The following is a 13,141-nucleotide window of genomic DNA, read 5'->3' on the forward strand; positions in this document are numbered from 1 at the left end:
TACCCATATCAAATTAACAGCAGTTCAGAAAGTGGTTACAAAATGACAGATTTAAAAAAACCCTTCACTCTATTTATCAAATGGATGCTAGACAGATGATCAGAGACCAATAACACTGATCTACAATTTTTTAGAAGTCATCTGCTTCAGAGATAAAATGTGCTATTTATTATGTATTTTGAAGTGTTGAATTCAAATATGACAATTAAAACAACCGATTGGCTACTGTTTCCAAGATATTTAAGATTTTACATTTTGCGTCTAGGCATATTGTGTAGATAGTAGAGTTTTAATCATAAATTGTAAACATAGGTCTTTTCATGTGTTTATGGTTGCTTTACATGATAATATTTCACCTGTCCTGTTTATGTAACACTTTAAAAATCAGCAAAAGGGTTATATAAATAAAATTTATTATGAAACAAAAGGCAAAAAACTATTATGTACATAGTTTAGTCCTATTCAATATCTACTTGGCGCTTCTTGGCTTGTCTCTTGTATTCATTAAATGGAGCATCTCTTGTCACTGTCCAGCAATAGTCTGCAAGCATTGATGGGCTCCATTTGCCCTGATAGCGTTTCTCCATTGTTGCAATGTCCTGGTGAAATTGCTCGCCATGCTCGTCGCTCACTGCTCCGCAGTTCGATGGAAAAAATCTAGATGAGAGTGCAAAAAATGTATCTTTAGTGACATGTTTCAACCGAGGCTTTTGTATGCCTTGAGGAGGTTTTCCACCAACAACCTGTAGTTGTCTGTCTGCCTTGTTGTTTCCGAGAAAATGTATGGCCACTAACTGGAAGGCTTTCCATGCCGTCTTTTCCTTGCCACTCAGTGCATAACACTTTGTGTTATGAGGCGTGGTTCAGAGGAGGAGGATGGGAGAAAATGTGGGTCCAGTGACATTGATGGTTCAGGACCAGAAGTTTCATCCTGTTCCTCTTCCTCGTATGACTCAAGTGAGAATGATTCTGGTGTATCAGGAACCGGCAGTCCTTCTCTGTGGGGTACTGGGCGTATTGCTGATGGAATGTTTGGATAATGCACAGTCCACTTTTTCTTCTTCGACACACCTTTCCCAACTGGAGGCACCATGCAGAAGTAACAATTGCTGGTATGATCTGTTGGCTCTCTCCAAATCCAATGCACTGCAAAAGGCATAGATTTCCTTTTCCTGTTCAACCACTGGCGAAGATTTATTGCACAAGCATTGCAGCATATGTGTGGGGCCCACCTCTTGTCCTGATCTCCAATTTTGCAGCCAAAAGAAAGGTGATCGGCTTTCTTAACCATAGTGGTTTTACTGCTCTTTTGTGATGCAAAAGTCACTTCACCACAAACATAGCAGAAGTTATCTGCACTGTTCACACAAGTACGAGGCATCTCTGTTCACTTTGGCTAAACAGAAATGTGTCCCTTTGCAAAATCAAACACTGACAAATAAGAGAGCACGACACTGTATGATTTCTAGAGCTGATATAGGGCAATTTGTTCAGCAGAGTGATGTAAGCTTCGTTATGATTGCATCATCCATGACTTCTAGGAATAACATGATGCAATTCATATCATGTATGATGCAATACCAGCTTCAGATTGCATCATTCATTGTTTTGCCTAAAAAGCAAGTACTGTCCAAACCCAGTCATAGATTTATTCATAGATCCAGTCAAAGATGTATTTTAGTCATTTCTGGTTTAAATTGAGATCCCTTCCCTTTATAACTCTCTTATCATCCGCCATTCGCAAGTCAAGGGTCGTATATACTGACCCAATAGCATATCTTGAAAACTAGAGCCAATCAACAATTTTAAGCATCATTTTCATTCTCAGTGACCCAGAATTAGTAAAGTTTGACTACATTTATTTCAGAAGCATTTTGGCTATAGAGCAGTGTAATGATTTACATAAATAGAACATAATTTTTCACATATTCACTTTTTGTTAAGTATAAAAATAGCTTAGCTAATGGGAGAAAATGCCAACGGAGTAGGTGGAATTGCTGTTAGTGATTCTACTAGATTTGATCCATCTCAATCAGGAATAATGATAATGACATCAGGTCTGAAAATGTGGCGGGAAAGGAACAAAGACTACTTGTCTACTTGTCTAAACCAGCTGTTCAAGGAAAAGGTACATCCTTTTTCTGAGGACTGCGAGAGGCAAGGGAAAAGTGTCTGGGGACTGCATCCTGTGTTGGTCAGGGAAATTGCTTTGTTTTAGTGTACAAGTTTTGTGTGTTAACAATAAATTGTGCCCAGAGGCAGAGGACTGCAATAGACTCAGGCATGACACTAGTTCTTTCCTGGGATGGTGAGATATTTCTCCAGCTTACATAGAGACTAAATGACCCATCTGATAATAATTTTAACCCAGTGATTTCTATGATTCTAAAGAGTATGCATTTGAAAAGAGTGATGAAGTCAACACATTTAAGATAGAGATGGGAGTTGGTCTCTCACAGACATTTTTTATGCTACAATTGAGTTCAGAATTTGGTTTCCACATTTTTTCCACTAGAAGCGAAAGAGTATATTTTATTAACACATTTCAAGAAGAGAAGCAGTTATACATTTTTTCCAGTTACTTTCTCTTTTGTTTTTATGAACTATATATCCTAGTTGATTTTACTGCTATCCTTGCAAGTATCCCATGTTAGTAATTTTATATTTATATTGCATTTGTTGTGTGTGAGAAGCGGTTGTCTCTTTTAATTGCCATATCTCCTATATATTGACAGATGAACTCTGAGTTCTCTTAGCTAATCATTGTCTCTCCCTTCATTTTGAATGGAAAATCATAAAAACGAGTGGCTTCATCATATTAGGTATGTGTGAGGCAACAGGCTTGCCGCCCCCTTCCCCCCCCCCCCCCGCTTCCGCCCATCACCTGATTATATGGTTATTTTATTCTTTATTTTAAAAAATGCTCTATAGGTTACTGACCCTAAAATTACTCCGTGTGCACCACATTTCATCAGTCTATTTAAGCTTATTTGCCTCTGTCAACTTTCCTCATGGTGTCAGTAGCATTTCTGGACAAGTTTAGAAATCTTGTTGTCAGCTTACTACATTTCCAACTTGATGTGAAGACTCCACTGTTATTTCTATAATGTGACTCAAAACAAGCCCTTTCTCAACAGTTGATAGGATTTTGTCTGTGCTTGTTCTAACCTGGCAATACACAGTTTGTTTCCTTATAAAGACTCAATTATGACTTTCCCTATATATTCACTCAAAGTGCTGTCCTGTGTTAACTCCTAAGAACTTGAAGTCTTGTAAGTATGGAGGGAACAAAGCACCTGAAGAGGTTCAGAGCCTGTACTTTGAACTATTCAGTTCCCTTCTGCCATTGTCTTTTCCTGTAGTTCTTTTGCCCTTACAGTGTGCAAAAGTGTGTTTTTCAATGTTTTACTTGTTGTTGAGTTTTCATTCTTTTGGGCTTTTTAAAATCTCAGATTCACAGAAATAATTAATAGTTAAACTGAAAAGGATTTAATAAAATTGTTAGCCCTGGATCATTCTTTTTACCACAACCCAGATATCTCCCACTCTGGTTTCTGAAGTACATACTCCAGACCACTTTGCTTTCCTTGAAAATTCTCACTGACAAACCTTTAATTTTCCTGAGTTTTCTGTAGTGTGGCAAGTTGGCTCTTAAGATCAACAGTTTATTGATGCTCGCTAAGCTGAAACTGTGTGCCCTTCTAGATATGTACTTGGTGTTTTCCTGGAGGAAGTACTGCATTTTACATTATTCACAGATAACTGTACATCTCTTCATTTTGAATCCTGAATCTTACTGAAACACACTCTTAAAACCCCAACAGAAAAAGCTGAAAAGGAAGACAAAAGAAAATGAAACAATGTAAAGACAGCCAATTAGTAATCCACCACTCTCTTTACCCACAATTAGCGCCAGATGCTAGCCAATTAAACTCAACAGGTGTTCAAATGAGCCAATACAGACAATTAACTTAAATGATTCCACTTTCTTAAAAATTGTCAGAATACAAACTCCCACTTCTCTTTGTGTGATGTATAATTATCTGCAGCTCTTTAAGGCCTAATTTTTTTAAAAAGGCCTAAACTCAGCTTCTGATTTTGTGGGTCCAATTCAATGTACTTACATATTTAACTGCCTGATTGTGCTTGCAATGAGGTACGTAGTTTACTGTCTGTGCCATCCAATTTGCCCACATTTAATTGCAGATGTTAGTAAATGAATCCGTTCCTGGTTTACTCAGAACATGTGCGGTATTTCACACAAAAGAAATTCATTCCAGGCACTAACACTCAAGTATAAAAAGACAAAGTCTGAGTCAGAACTCTTAACTGACGTGGTGTGTCTAGCAATTAGATCGAGGACTTGAAGTAAAAATGTATGTATTCTGCTTCTTATTCTGTCATTGATTCACTGTGTGACTTTGAACAAATAACATGTCTCAGTTTACTTATCTGTTCAGAGGAGAGAATAAAATGACTAACTGCTTTTCCAATTAATTCTAGTAAAACGTTTCTTATTAATGTATGTAAAACTCTTTGAGATTCTCCGATAACAGTGATATATTTACTGAGTATTATTTATTAGAATTCCTTTCAAAAAATCAACAGACACATTTTGCTCTTCAAAGCAAACCTGCTTTGCACACAACTTCTCTCTAAACTTTCAAAATCACAACACAGAGAGCAGGAATGTATAAATGAATGACATAGGCTTTACAAAACTGAACCAGCAAGGTAAATAGAATAATTGTTTAGGTTCCCATAGTCTCCTCGAGCAGAGGGAACAAGAGCCTAATGGCTCTATTAAAAGGCAGCACTGCCTTCACAGCATCCTTTCCTCTGACTTGAAAACAGTTCCCTTACTTTTGTGGGGGTTTCAGGCCAGGAGGAATGGGTGCATTCTCAGAGACCCCATTCACATCCCCCCCACAGATTTAAAGTAATACTGGTGGAGAAGGGTAATCCCTGGCAGTGGAATTCCTGTTAAGAATCACAATGGTGTTTTGTAGGAAGACTTGGAGGTATGATGCAGCCACAAGGCTATTGCACATTTGCTGTTTGATTCTGATCCAAATAGTTGCTTACGTTGCAGGAGAGGGTGTTCAAACCATGTCCATTTCTTGAGAAAACATTGCCATAGAAGTGTTCAAATAGAAGATATTTACTGTATTTAGGATCTAAGTCAGAAATAGAAAAAAATTAGTATTTTCATATACAGGACTTACAGCAATTAGGCAAATTGCTTTGGTGTTAATTTTCTGATATAGTGTTCTAGAGTCAATATGCAGGAAAAATAATAAAACCAATTGCTATCCTGTAGGGTGAAACACAGATTGTCCAGAGACCATTTAATGTCCTAGAGCTGATGAAGGAATGGAATAACAACCTGGACATTGGTGAAGTTTGCAATGCGGAAGAAGAACTGAATAACACAGCTACTGCGTTGCATCAGGATAATATGAGTGAAGAGCAGGAAAGTTTTGTTAGCAACAATGGAAACTCAGAGCTTGGTACAGAAACTGAAATGGAGAGTGGGAACAGCAAACCCTGTACACCAACAAAACAGGTATTTTTTGTTGAACAAAGAAAGCACTATGTATGAGCTAAGTATTACTTTTGGGCAATCAATTGCTAAGGTAAGGAATGGTTAACATGACCTAGTGCTATAGAGGATCGCTGAAACCTAATGAAAGATTTATACATAGGGTACAGAATCTGAAGAAATACAAGGATACATGATGAGCTATGTATTGTACAATTGCCCTCTGAAGAGAAACAAATACAGATTGACCCAGGGTACCAATCCTTTAAGACTCTCTTGTTCCTGTTCACTACCTTAACCTGGCAAGTGAGCAAAAACTTATCTGAAAAGGAACAGGATATTAAGAAACTGATATTTAGGGCAGGTGAAGAGGAATCTCTGATGGACAGTCCTTTCTTTCTTTCCAAATTCCTTTTGCATTTTTGTCATGTGGTTCAATTTATTTTAGATCCAAGGGAAACAAGGACAGTCTAGGGATACTTAACCACTTTCTTATTTATATCAAGCTTTAAGCAGTTAATACAGTTGTTTAAGTTTTACAGGCCTTAATAACAATGACTTATACAATTTAAACCTTAAATACTATAAATTCTAAAGCAATTAATACAGCTCAAAGCAATGCAAGAGCAATTAATAGGAAGATCTACTATAATACAATAATAAAGCCTAGTTCATTTACACTTCACCCGTATGCTACCTACTGTACCAGGCAGAAGGTCGTGGTTCCTTTTCTTCCCATGCATTGGAACACCATGTACTGGGTCGCCAGTATGAGGGGCCTATTTACTTCTAGTTACATTGAGCAGGACCTGTTGGTCAACCCTGCCCATTCCCACCCATCGATTGTTCTTACTAAGCTCATTTTATAGCAAAGTGAGACTTGGTCATTCTAATAATATTTACCAATTTATTACATATTGTGTAGGATACGTAAACTGCCCAATGCCCCTATTTGGGGTACATCCTACTCAGGATGTTGCTGCTATGTGCCTAGTTGACAGTTGTATGGCTGCATCTGCAATTTTTGCTTATCAGAAACAGAAGTACTAGTACAAGGGCGCTTGTTGTGTGTTCTTGATGTGGTCTCACGTACCAGGCTTAATCAGCATTGTTATTCAAAACATTCCTGCCTCCCAAACCTTGCCTGTGTGCTTATGTGCACCAGACTTGACACAGGCTTGGGTTTTGCTTTTTAGAGATCTGCAATCCGTGTTCAAGGCAGACATCCCTATTTATTGTCAAGGCAAGGTAGTCCAGGCTCCCCTACAATTTTGTAAATAGGAGTCTTACATCCCTGGGGAAAAGGCAAACAATATTTAACAAGGCAACAACTATATAAACGGCTAGTGTCATGCTGAAGCCCAAGCTATAATGCTTATAACAGTCATTGCTTTGATTTCTCAGATGACTTGTTGCTTAAAATATTGAATTTTTACAGCATGCAGCTGAATCCCTGACCTGAAAAAACCAAGAGCCATAATGCAAATGCTGGTGGTTCTGTATTAGCTATGACCTCTGTAGCTCTTAGATTTAAATGCAGAAAGTTCCTGTGCAGCAAGCTGGAGTCTTCAATGTTACATAATATGGTGTCTGCTCTTGTGAATATGGCACTGCAGTGGGACTGTGTTATGGCAGAATATTCTATGGACTACAGGGGGTTAGCGTTTGGGGAGCCCAGCCTAATGATACCTACACAAGCTATGCAGAGCTGGACTCCCCAAATGCTAACTCCCTCTAGTCTATACAGTGGAACTGTTCCCAAGACCATTTCCTCTGGGGGCCTTAATGAAGGAAGGAGCTGGATTTTGCCGTAGGGGAAAGGTATACTTAAAACTCATATGGAAGAGTTGAGCTGTGTACAAAGCTTACTGGTGTTAAACGTGCAAGTATAAAAATCCGAATCCTTATAAATGGGTCTAACTTTTGTCAGTTTACTATTGAATCTAGCCATCTGACTATCAAAAGAGCAGTGTTTGAGGGTACCCAGTATGTCTACACTATTATTAAAAAGTGTGTGGCACCAGTTTCAGAGCCCAGACTCCAGACCAGGTCCTTTATTACAGTATAATCATACTGTAGGCCCTTTCCTAGCCTTCTTAGTATGCTTGGTTTATTACTCCCGCTTTTTGATTCTTCTTTCACAGGTCAATAAGAAAAAAAATAACACAAGTACTTTACCAAATGGGACACTTAAAAAGAGGAGTGCCACTTCCAAGCCATCCAGTGCTGTAAGGGTTCTCTCAAACACCTTTTCCAATTATCTTCAGTTTGACTTAATTTTATGTTTTCTGTGCTGACATTTTAAGACACTTTTAGAATAAGAGAAAAAAGTGTTAAACTAGAGACTGGTGAGTTCTTATTCACCTTTTAAAATACTGTTTCACATTAAGATTTACAGTTGCTTTCTGTTATGGAACAAAAGTTCTTGAAGACCCAGCATGTCCAATTGAAATCAGTGGTAGTTTGTGTACCTAGCATCTTGGAAAATCAGGACACTTGTAGGTTGCTAAACAAGCCCCCAGTTTTTTAAATGTTGTGATAAATTCTTATGTTATGTATGTTGAAGTTTCTTTCACTTAAAAGGATTCAGGGTGAGTGAGTGAAGATTGTTGTAGGATGAGATTTTTTTAGAAAAAACATTAAGGGCTGCTCCCTCAGCTGATGTAAATTGGCATCATTCCATTGCAGTCACCGGCTGATTTCTACCAGCTGAAGCTCCAGCCCAAAGAGTGCTGTTACTGTAGTAAATTGCACTTTGAGATGTATTTAGGGGTTGGCTGTTGACTGCTTAATCTATCCAAATCTATCCTGTTAAATTGAGAAATCTGGAAATTAGAGAATAAGATATGGTCAACTAAAGAATATTGGTATGCTCATGCATTGGTCAAGTTTTAATCATGATGCAGAACAGAAACAGAATAATCCTAATTACACATTTATAAAGGATAAAGATAAGAGCTTTAAAAGATATTGGGACTTGTTATGATAATTGAATAACAATAATGGTGATGCTTATATTTGATTGTTATAAATCTTGGTATAGAAGAATGGCTAGCAAAGACTAATATCAAGTAATTATCATTGGATATAAGTAGTCCTAAACAGGTATTAAGAATGTAGTATTCCAAAGCATGGGATTTTAGATTAGAGGTATGAAAGCTATGTAGATATACTACAGAGGATGTTAAGAATTACATTTTTCATAAAACAGCTTCTCTTGCACTTTATAATATTCTCTACTGTCTTTTAAACTACTTGTTTATAACTTACACTGCTGTAAAATAACACTGGCATTCTACCTCTCAATAATTCTTCTGCTTTTTGTCCAACGTTGTCTAATATTATTTTCATCCCTCATAGTTTAATATATATTTAACTTCTTTTTGTTTTAAATTATAGCCCTTTACAGGTAGGTCAGTATCTCCAGTGTCAAATTCTAGACGAAATCAGGAGAATCAAGAGAAGAAGGGGGAGACAGAAAAATCCTGTGCGTCTCCAAACCAGGGATTGGGAAATAAAAACATACAAAAACCCAATACCACGCTCAGAACCAAAAAGAAGTCATAGGGTTTCCAGCAACTTTGAACAACATAGAACTGAGGCAACTTGTGCCAAAATGAAGATATTGCATAAAAATGGACAAGACCATTCTAAACTGTTAACCTTTTTGTTCACCAAAGCCCTGTATTCAGCAGAGCGTGCTGGCTTTCCTTTAACACTGAAGCAGATTCCAAAGCAGTGTGAACTCCTAACCAGTAAAAGGACATCCACTGATAGTATTGTTATCAGACTGCAGATTATCAAAAGTCTAAATTTGTATGTAATATTTGTTCTATGCTAGCAGGCACTGTGCATGTGAGTAGCTCACTACTATGAATCCACTCGCTATGTTTTACTTAGATTCATTAGTTTTGTCACAAACACTTATGGGGAAAACAGAGATCAGATTCTGTAATGGGGGTTCCTAGTGCCCTTTGCACTATAAGATTTTTTTAGGAGATTGCTTATAAACTTGCTTTACACATTATAGCACAAGTACTTGGGTCATGGAAATTTGTTACTGCTATGTTAGGTCACCGTAGATTGCTTATAAAACTTATTTTAAACTTGATAAATGGAAGATGTATTTTTGAAGTATGATGAAATTGCTGTGGTTCTTGCTGATAAACTTCTGGTATGTTGATGAAATACTTAAATAAAAGCAGATGTTAGAATATTCGTCCCTACATAGTAATTTATCTTTGTGTTCAAAAGGACAGTGAAGTGTGCTGTTAAGCTAAGGCTTGTGGTGTATTTGTGTAAAATGCAAATGTATTCTATTGTTCAAAACTCAGTGCCTCTTTCTCTGAAGGTAAGTCTTACCTGTGGACTTTCACATTGCTCCACTGAGGGAGCTAACTACACAGATGCTTTGTCACTTAACTTTTTATTACAAGTTATTCAATCACTTATGCTAAGGACATTCACTGTATATTGGGGGACTATATATTTAGGTTTTTTTCCTGTTGTTTCCACAAAAATCCTTGAGTTTCTTTTGTGCTTGTCAGAACTTAGATGTCACACATTATCACCTGCTTCCATTTGGGTCATGAATAATCCTATAACATTCAAACAGATTGTTCAGGAGTTTGGAAATTTTAAGAAAAATCACATTATGATGAATCAGTTTAAAATCTCTAAATTGTGCAATATCAACACAATGAGAACCACTCAAATATTCCCTGAAGATTGTAAATACATCCTTGCACATTTAAGTACCTTATATGAGGTATTAATCTTCTGATTGATGATTCTATCTTGAGTTCAAGAATGTAAATTCTCCACACTATAGAAAATTTGATGAGTATAGATTTCTATATTCATCTGATTTTAATTGTATCAGAATATCACTTTACCCAGGCAGTTTTTCCAATATGTTTCCTATATATATATGCACTCTTGGTTGTCTCAGCAAAGCCATGTTCCACATACTGAATCTAACTGTATCTCTGTGTTTATTTGAAGCGGACAAAGCCTCTTACAAAGTCCATCTGGCTTTCTGAGTCGTACAACACCAACATGTTAGTTCTTTAGGCCACAGACTGACCTATCTCTTGTTGGCTATTAACTCTCATTGCTCATTCTTATCCTTTAGTGAGACAGTCACTTGAAGGGCATGTCGGAACTCACTCTGTTACAGCTGTGGCTGCATCATTAGCCAACCTCAGGTCAGTCCTACCTGATCACAGTAGTTGCATAGCTGCAAAATGAAGTTCTTTCACTGACTTTATAGAGTGTTGAGGGTGCCTGTGTTCCATGTTCAGAAAAGCTCTTTTATAACAAACGGCATTTTTAGAAGCCCAGCAGACGTGCTGACAATCTGCCACTGCTGCTCCTTTGAACCGTGGGAACATGAACATTTCCTGTCCCACATCAAAGAAGTACATTATTGCATCATTTTTACAATGCTGGCACTGTACAAGTAACATTTACCTTTTAAAGTCAAGAGAATTATTTACTTCCCACTCTCCTGAGAAATTATTTGAATACTTTTTTATTTGAATACTCCTGTTTGGCTAATCAGTGTCTGGGCCCTCTCTTCACAACTTCTGCCTTGTCCTGGCATGCTGTGCTTTGTTGCTGTTGCCATATCTCATCTGTCTGCAGTCTGTCCTCTAGCTTATCTTTTTCATAGTGGTCTCTCTAACTCTTTTCCTCCTGTGTGCACAGTGCTGGTTTTGTTTTATATTGCTTTAGGGGGTAGCCAAGTTAGTCTGTACAGGATAAACTTAAAGAACAACAAATGGTCTGTTAGCACTTTATAGACTAACAAAACATGTAGATGGTATCATGAGCTTTCATGGGCATAGCCCACCTCTTCAGATGACTGGAGTTTTGAGTTTAGTATATGCAGACACAAAATAAATAGGGGAGAAGAGAGAGGGGAAGGAAACAAAAGGAGGGGAGGCAAGAAACAAGAAGCAGAGGGTATGGAAATATCAAAGAGAAAAACAGGAAAGCAGAACTGGCAATCAGTAAGCACCTGAAGAGTGGATGGTTAAAATGAAGCAGGGATCAAAGGGTATCACTAGATAGGAAGGATACTAATGCAAGAATCAACACAGAGCTGTTTGCACCTTCATTGAATGTTAGGTTGATAATATCCCAGCCATCCCTCATCACGATTGAGGCCATTAGCATGAGAATTGAACTGGTGGATGAATTTGTAATTCCAACGCCTCTCTGTGTATTTGGCTAGTAGAATTTGTTTGTGACAAGACAGCCACCTGGAGATCTTTTAAAGAGTGATTAGGTAGATTGAAGTGCTGTCCAACAGGTTTCTGTATGTTCCCTTTACGAAGATCTGATTAGTGTCCATTGATTCTTTCTCATAGGGACTGTCCAGTGTGTCCAATATATATAGCATTGGGGCATTGCTGGCATTTGATGGCATAGATCAAATTACTGGATGTGCAGTTGAATGATCCTCTGATTTGGTAGCTTATATTGTTGGCTCCAGTGATGAATTCACTTGTATAGATATGTGGGCAGAGTTGGCACCATGGCTGATTGCAGGGCTGGATTTCTGGATGCTTATGATGTGGTTGTGTAGCATGGTTACCGGAAAGAATTTGTTTCGGGGTGTGTGTGTGTGTGGGTGTCTGTAAGCGAGAATAGGCTTTTCCCCCAAGGCCTCTGAGAGTAAAGGATCATTTTCCAAAATGGGTTGCAGATTGTGTATAATGCGTTGGAGGGGTTTGAGTTGTGGACTATAGGTAATAACATGTGGAATTCTGTTGTTCTCCCTTTTGGGTCTGTCTTGAAGAAGTTCGTGCCTGGGTACTTTTTGGCTCTGTCAATCTATTGTTTCACTTCTCCAGGTGGGTATTTCAGTTTTAGGAATGCTCTATAGAGATCCTGTACATGTTTGTCTGTCTGCGGGATCAGAGCAAATCCGGTTGTATCTTAGGACTTGGAGGTATACAATAGACTGAGAAATGTGTCTGGGATAGAAACTGGAGGCATGAAGGTAAGTGTAGCGGTTGGTGGGTTTCTGGTATAGGGTGGTAGAAATCTCTCCATTATTTAATTGTACTGTAGTGTCCAGGAAGTGGATTTCCTGTGGGGACTGGTCCAGGCTGAGGTTGATGGTGGGATGGAAGTTGTTGAAATCCTTGTGAAATTCTTCAAGAGTGTCTTTTCCGTGGGTCCATATGATGAAGATGTCATCGATGTAGCATAAGTAAAGTAAGGGTATGTCTACACAGCAAAGTTATTTTGAAATAACAGCCGTTATTTTGAAATAACTTCACTAGCCTCTACACAAGCCAACCGCTATTTCAAAATTAAATCAAAATAGCGGAGGGTTTATTTCAAAATTGGTAAACATCATTCCATGAGGAATAACACCGATTTTGAAATTGCTATTTCAAAATAAGTGCTGCATAGACACTTATTTTGAAATAGGGGGCCTCCAGCCCTTCCCAGGGTGCCCTGGTGGCCACTTTGGCCACGACCAGGAAAACTCCTCTCCTCCCCACCCTCCCCGGAGCCCTTAAAGGGTTAGAGTCTGTTTGGCCACAATGCCTGTGCCAGCTTCAGGCCTGCCAGCCCAGAGCC

General features: G+C 38.2%; 1 protein-coding gene across 6 annotated transcripts in view; it reads left to right on the top strand.

Annotated features, from left to right (window-relative positions):
• STK33 (serine/threonine kinase 33) overlaps positions 1 to 9,756 on the top strand; it is a 115,277-nt gene extending 105,521 nt beyond the window's left edge. For 5 of the 6 annotated variants that reach the window (XM_075928001.2, XM_075927997.2, XM_075928000.2 and 2 more), the window contains 3 exons: positions 5,321 to 5,566; positions 7,687 to 7,770; positions 8,942 to 9,756. In XM_075928001.2, the coding sequence (XP_075784116.1) occupies positions 5,321 to 5,566; positions 7,687 to 7,770; positions 8,942 to 9,109 (498 nt within the window). In that variant the 3' untranslated portion in view covers positions 9,110 to 9,756. The remainder of the gene's footprint in view (positions 1 to 5,320; positions 5,567 to 7,686; positions 7,771 to 8,941) is intronic. The other variant, XM_075927998.2, reaches the window with a different exon arrangement.
• The last annotated feature ends 3,385 nt before the right edge of the window (positions 9,757 to 13,141 follow it).

This window comes from Pelodiscus sinensis, chromosome 5 (genome assembly GCF_052426305.1).
Source record: "Pelodiscus sinensis isolate ZL-2025 chromosome 5, ASM5242630v1, whole genome shotgun sequence".
Lineage (NCBI taxonomy): Eukaryota > Metazoa > Chordata > Testudines > Trionychidae > Pelodiscus > Pelodiscus sinensis.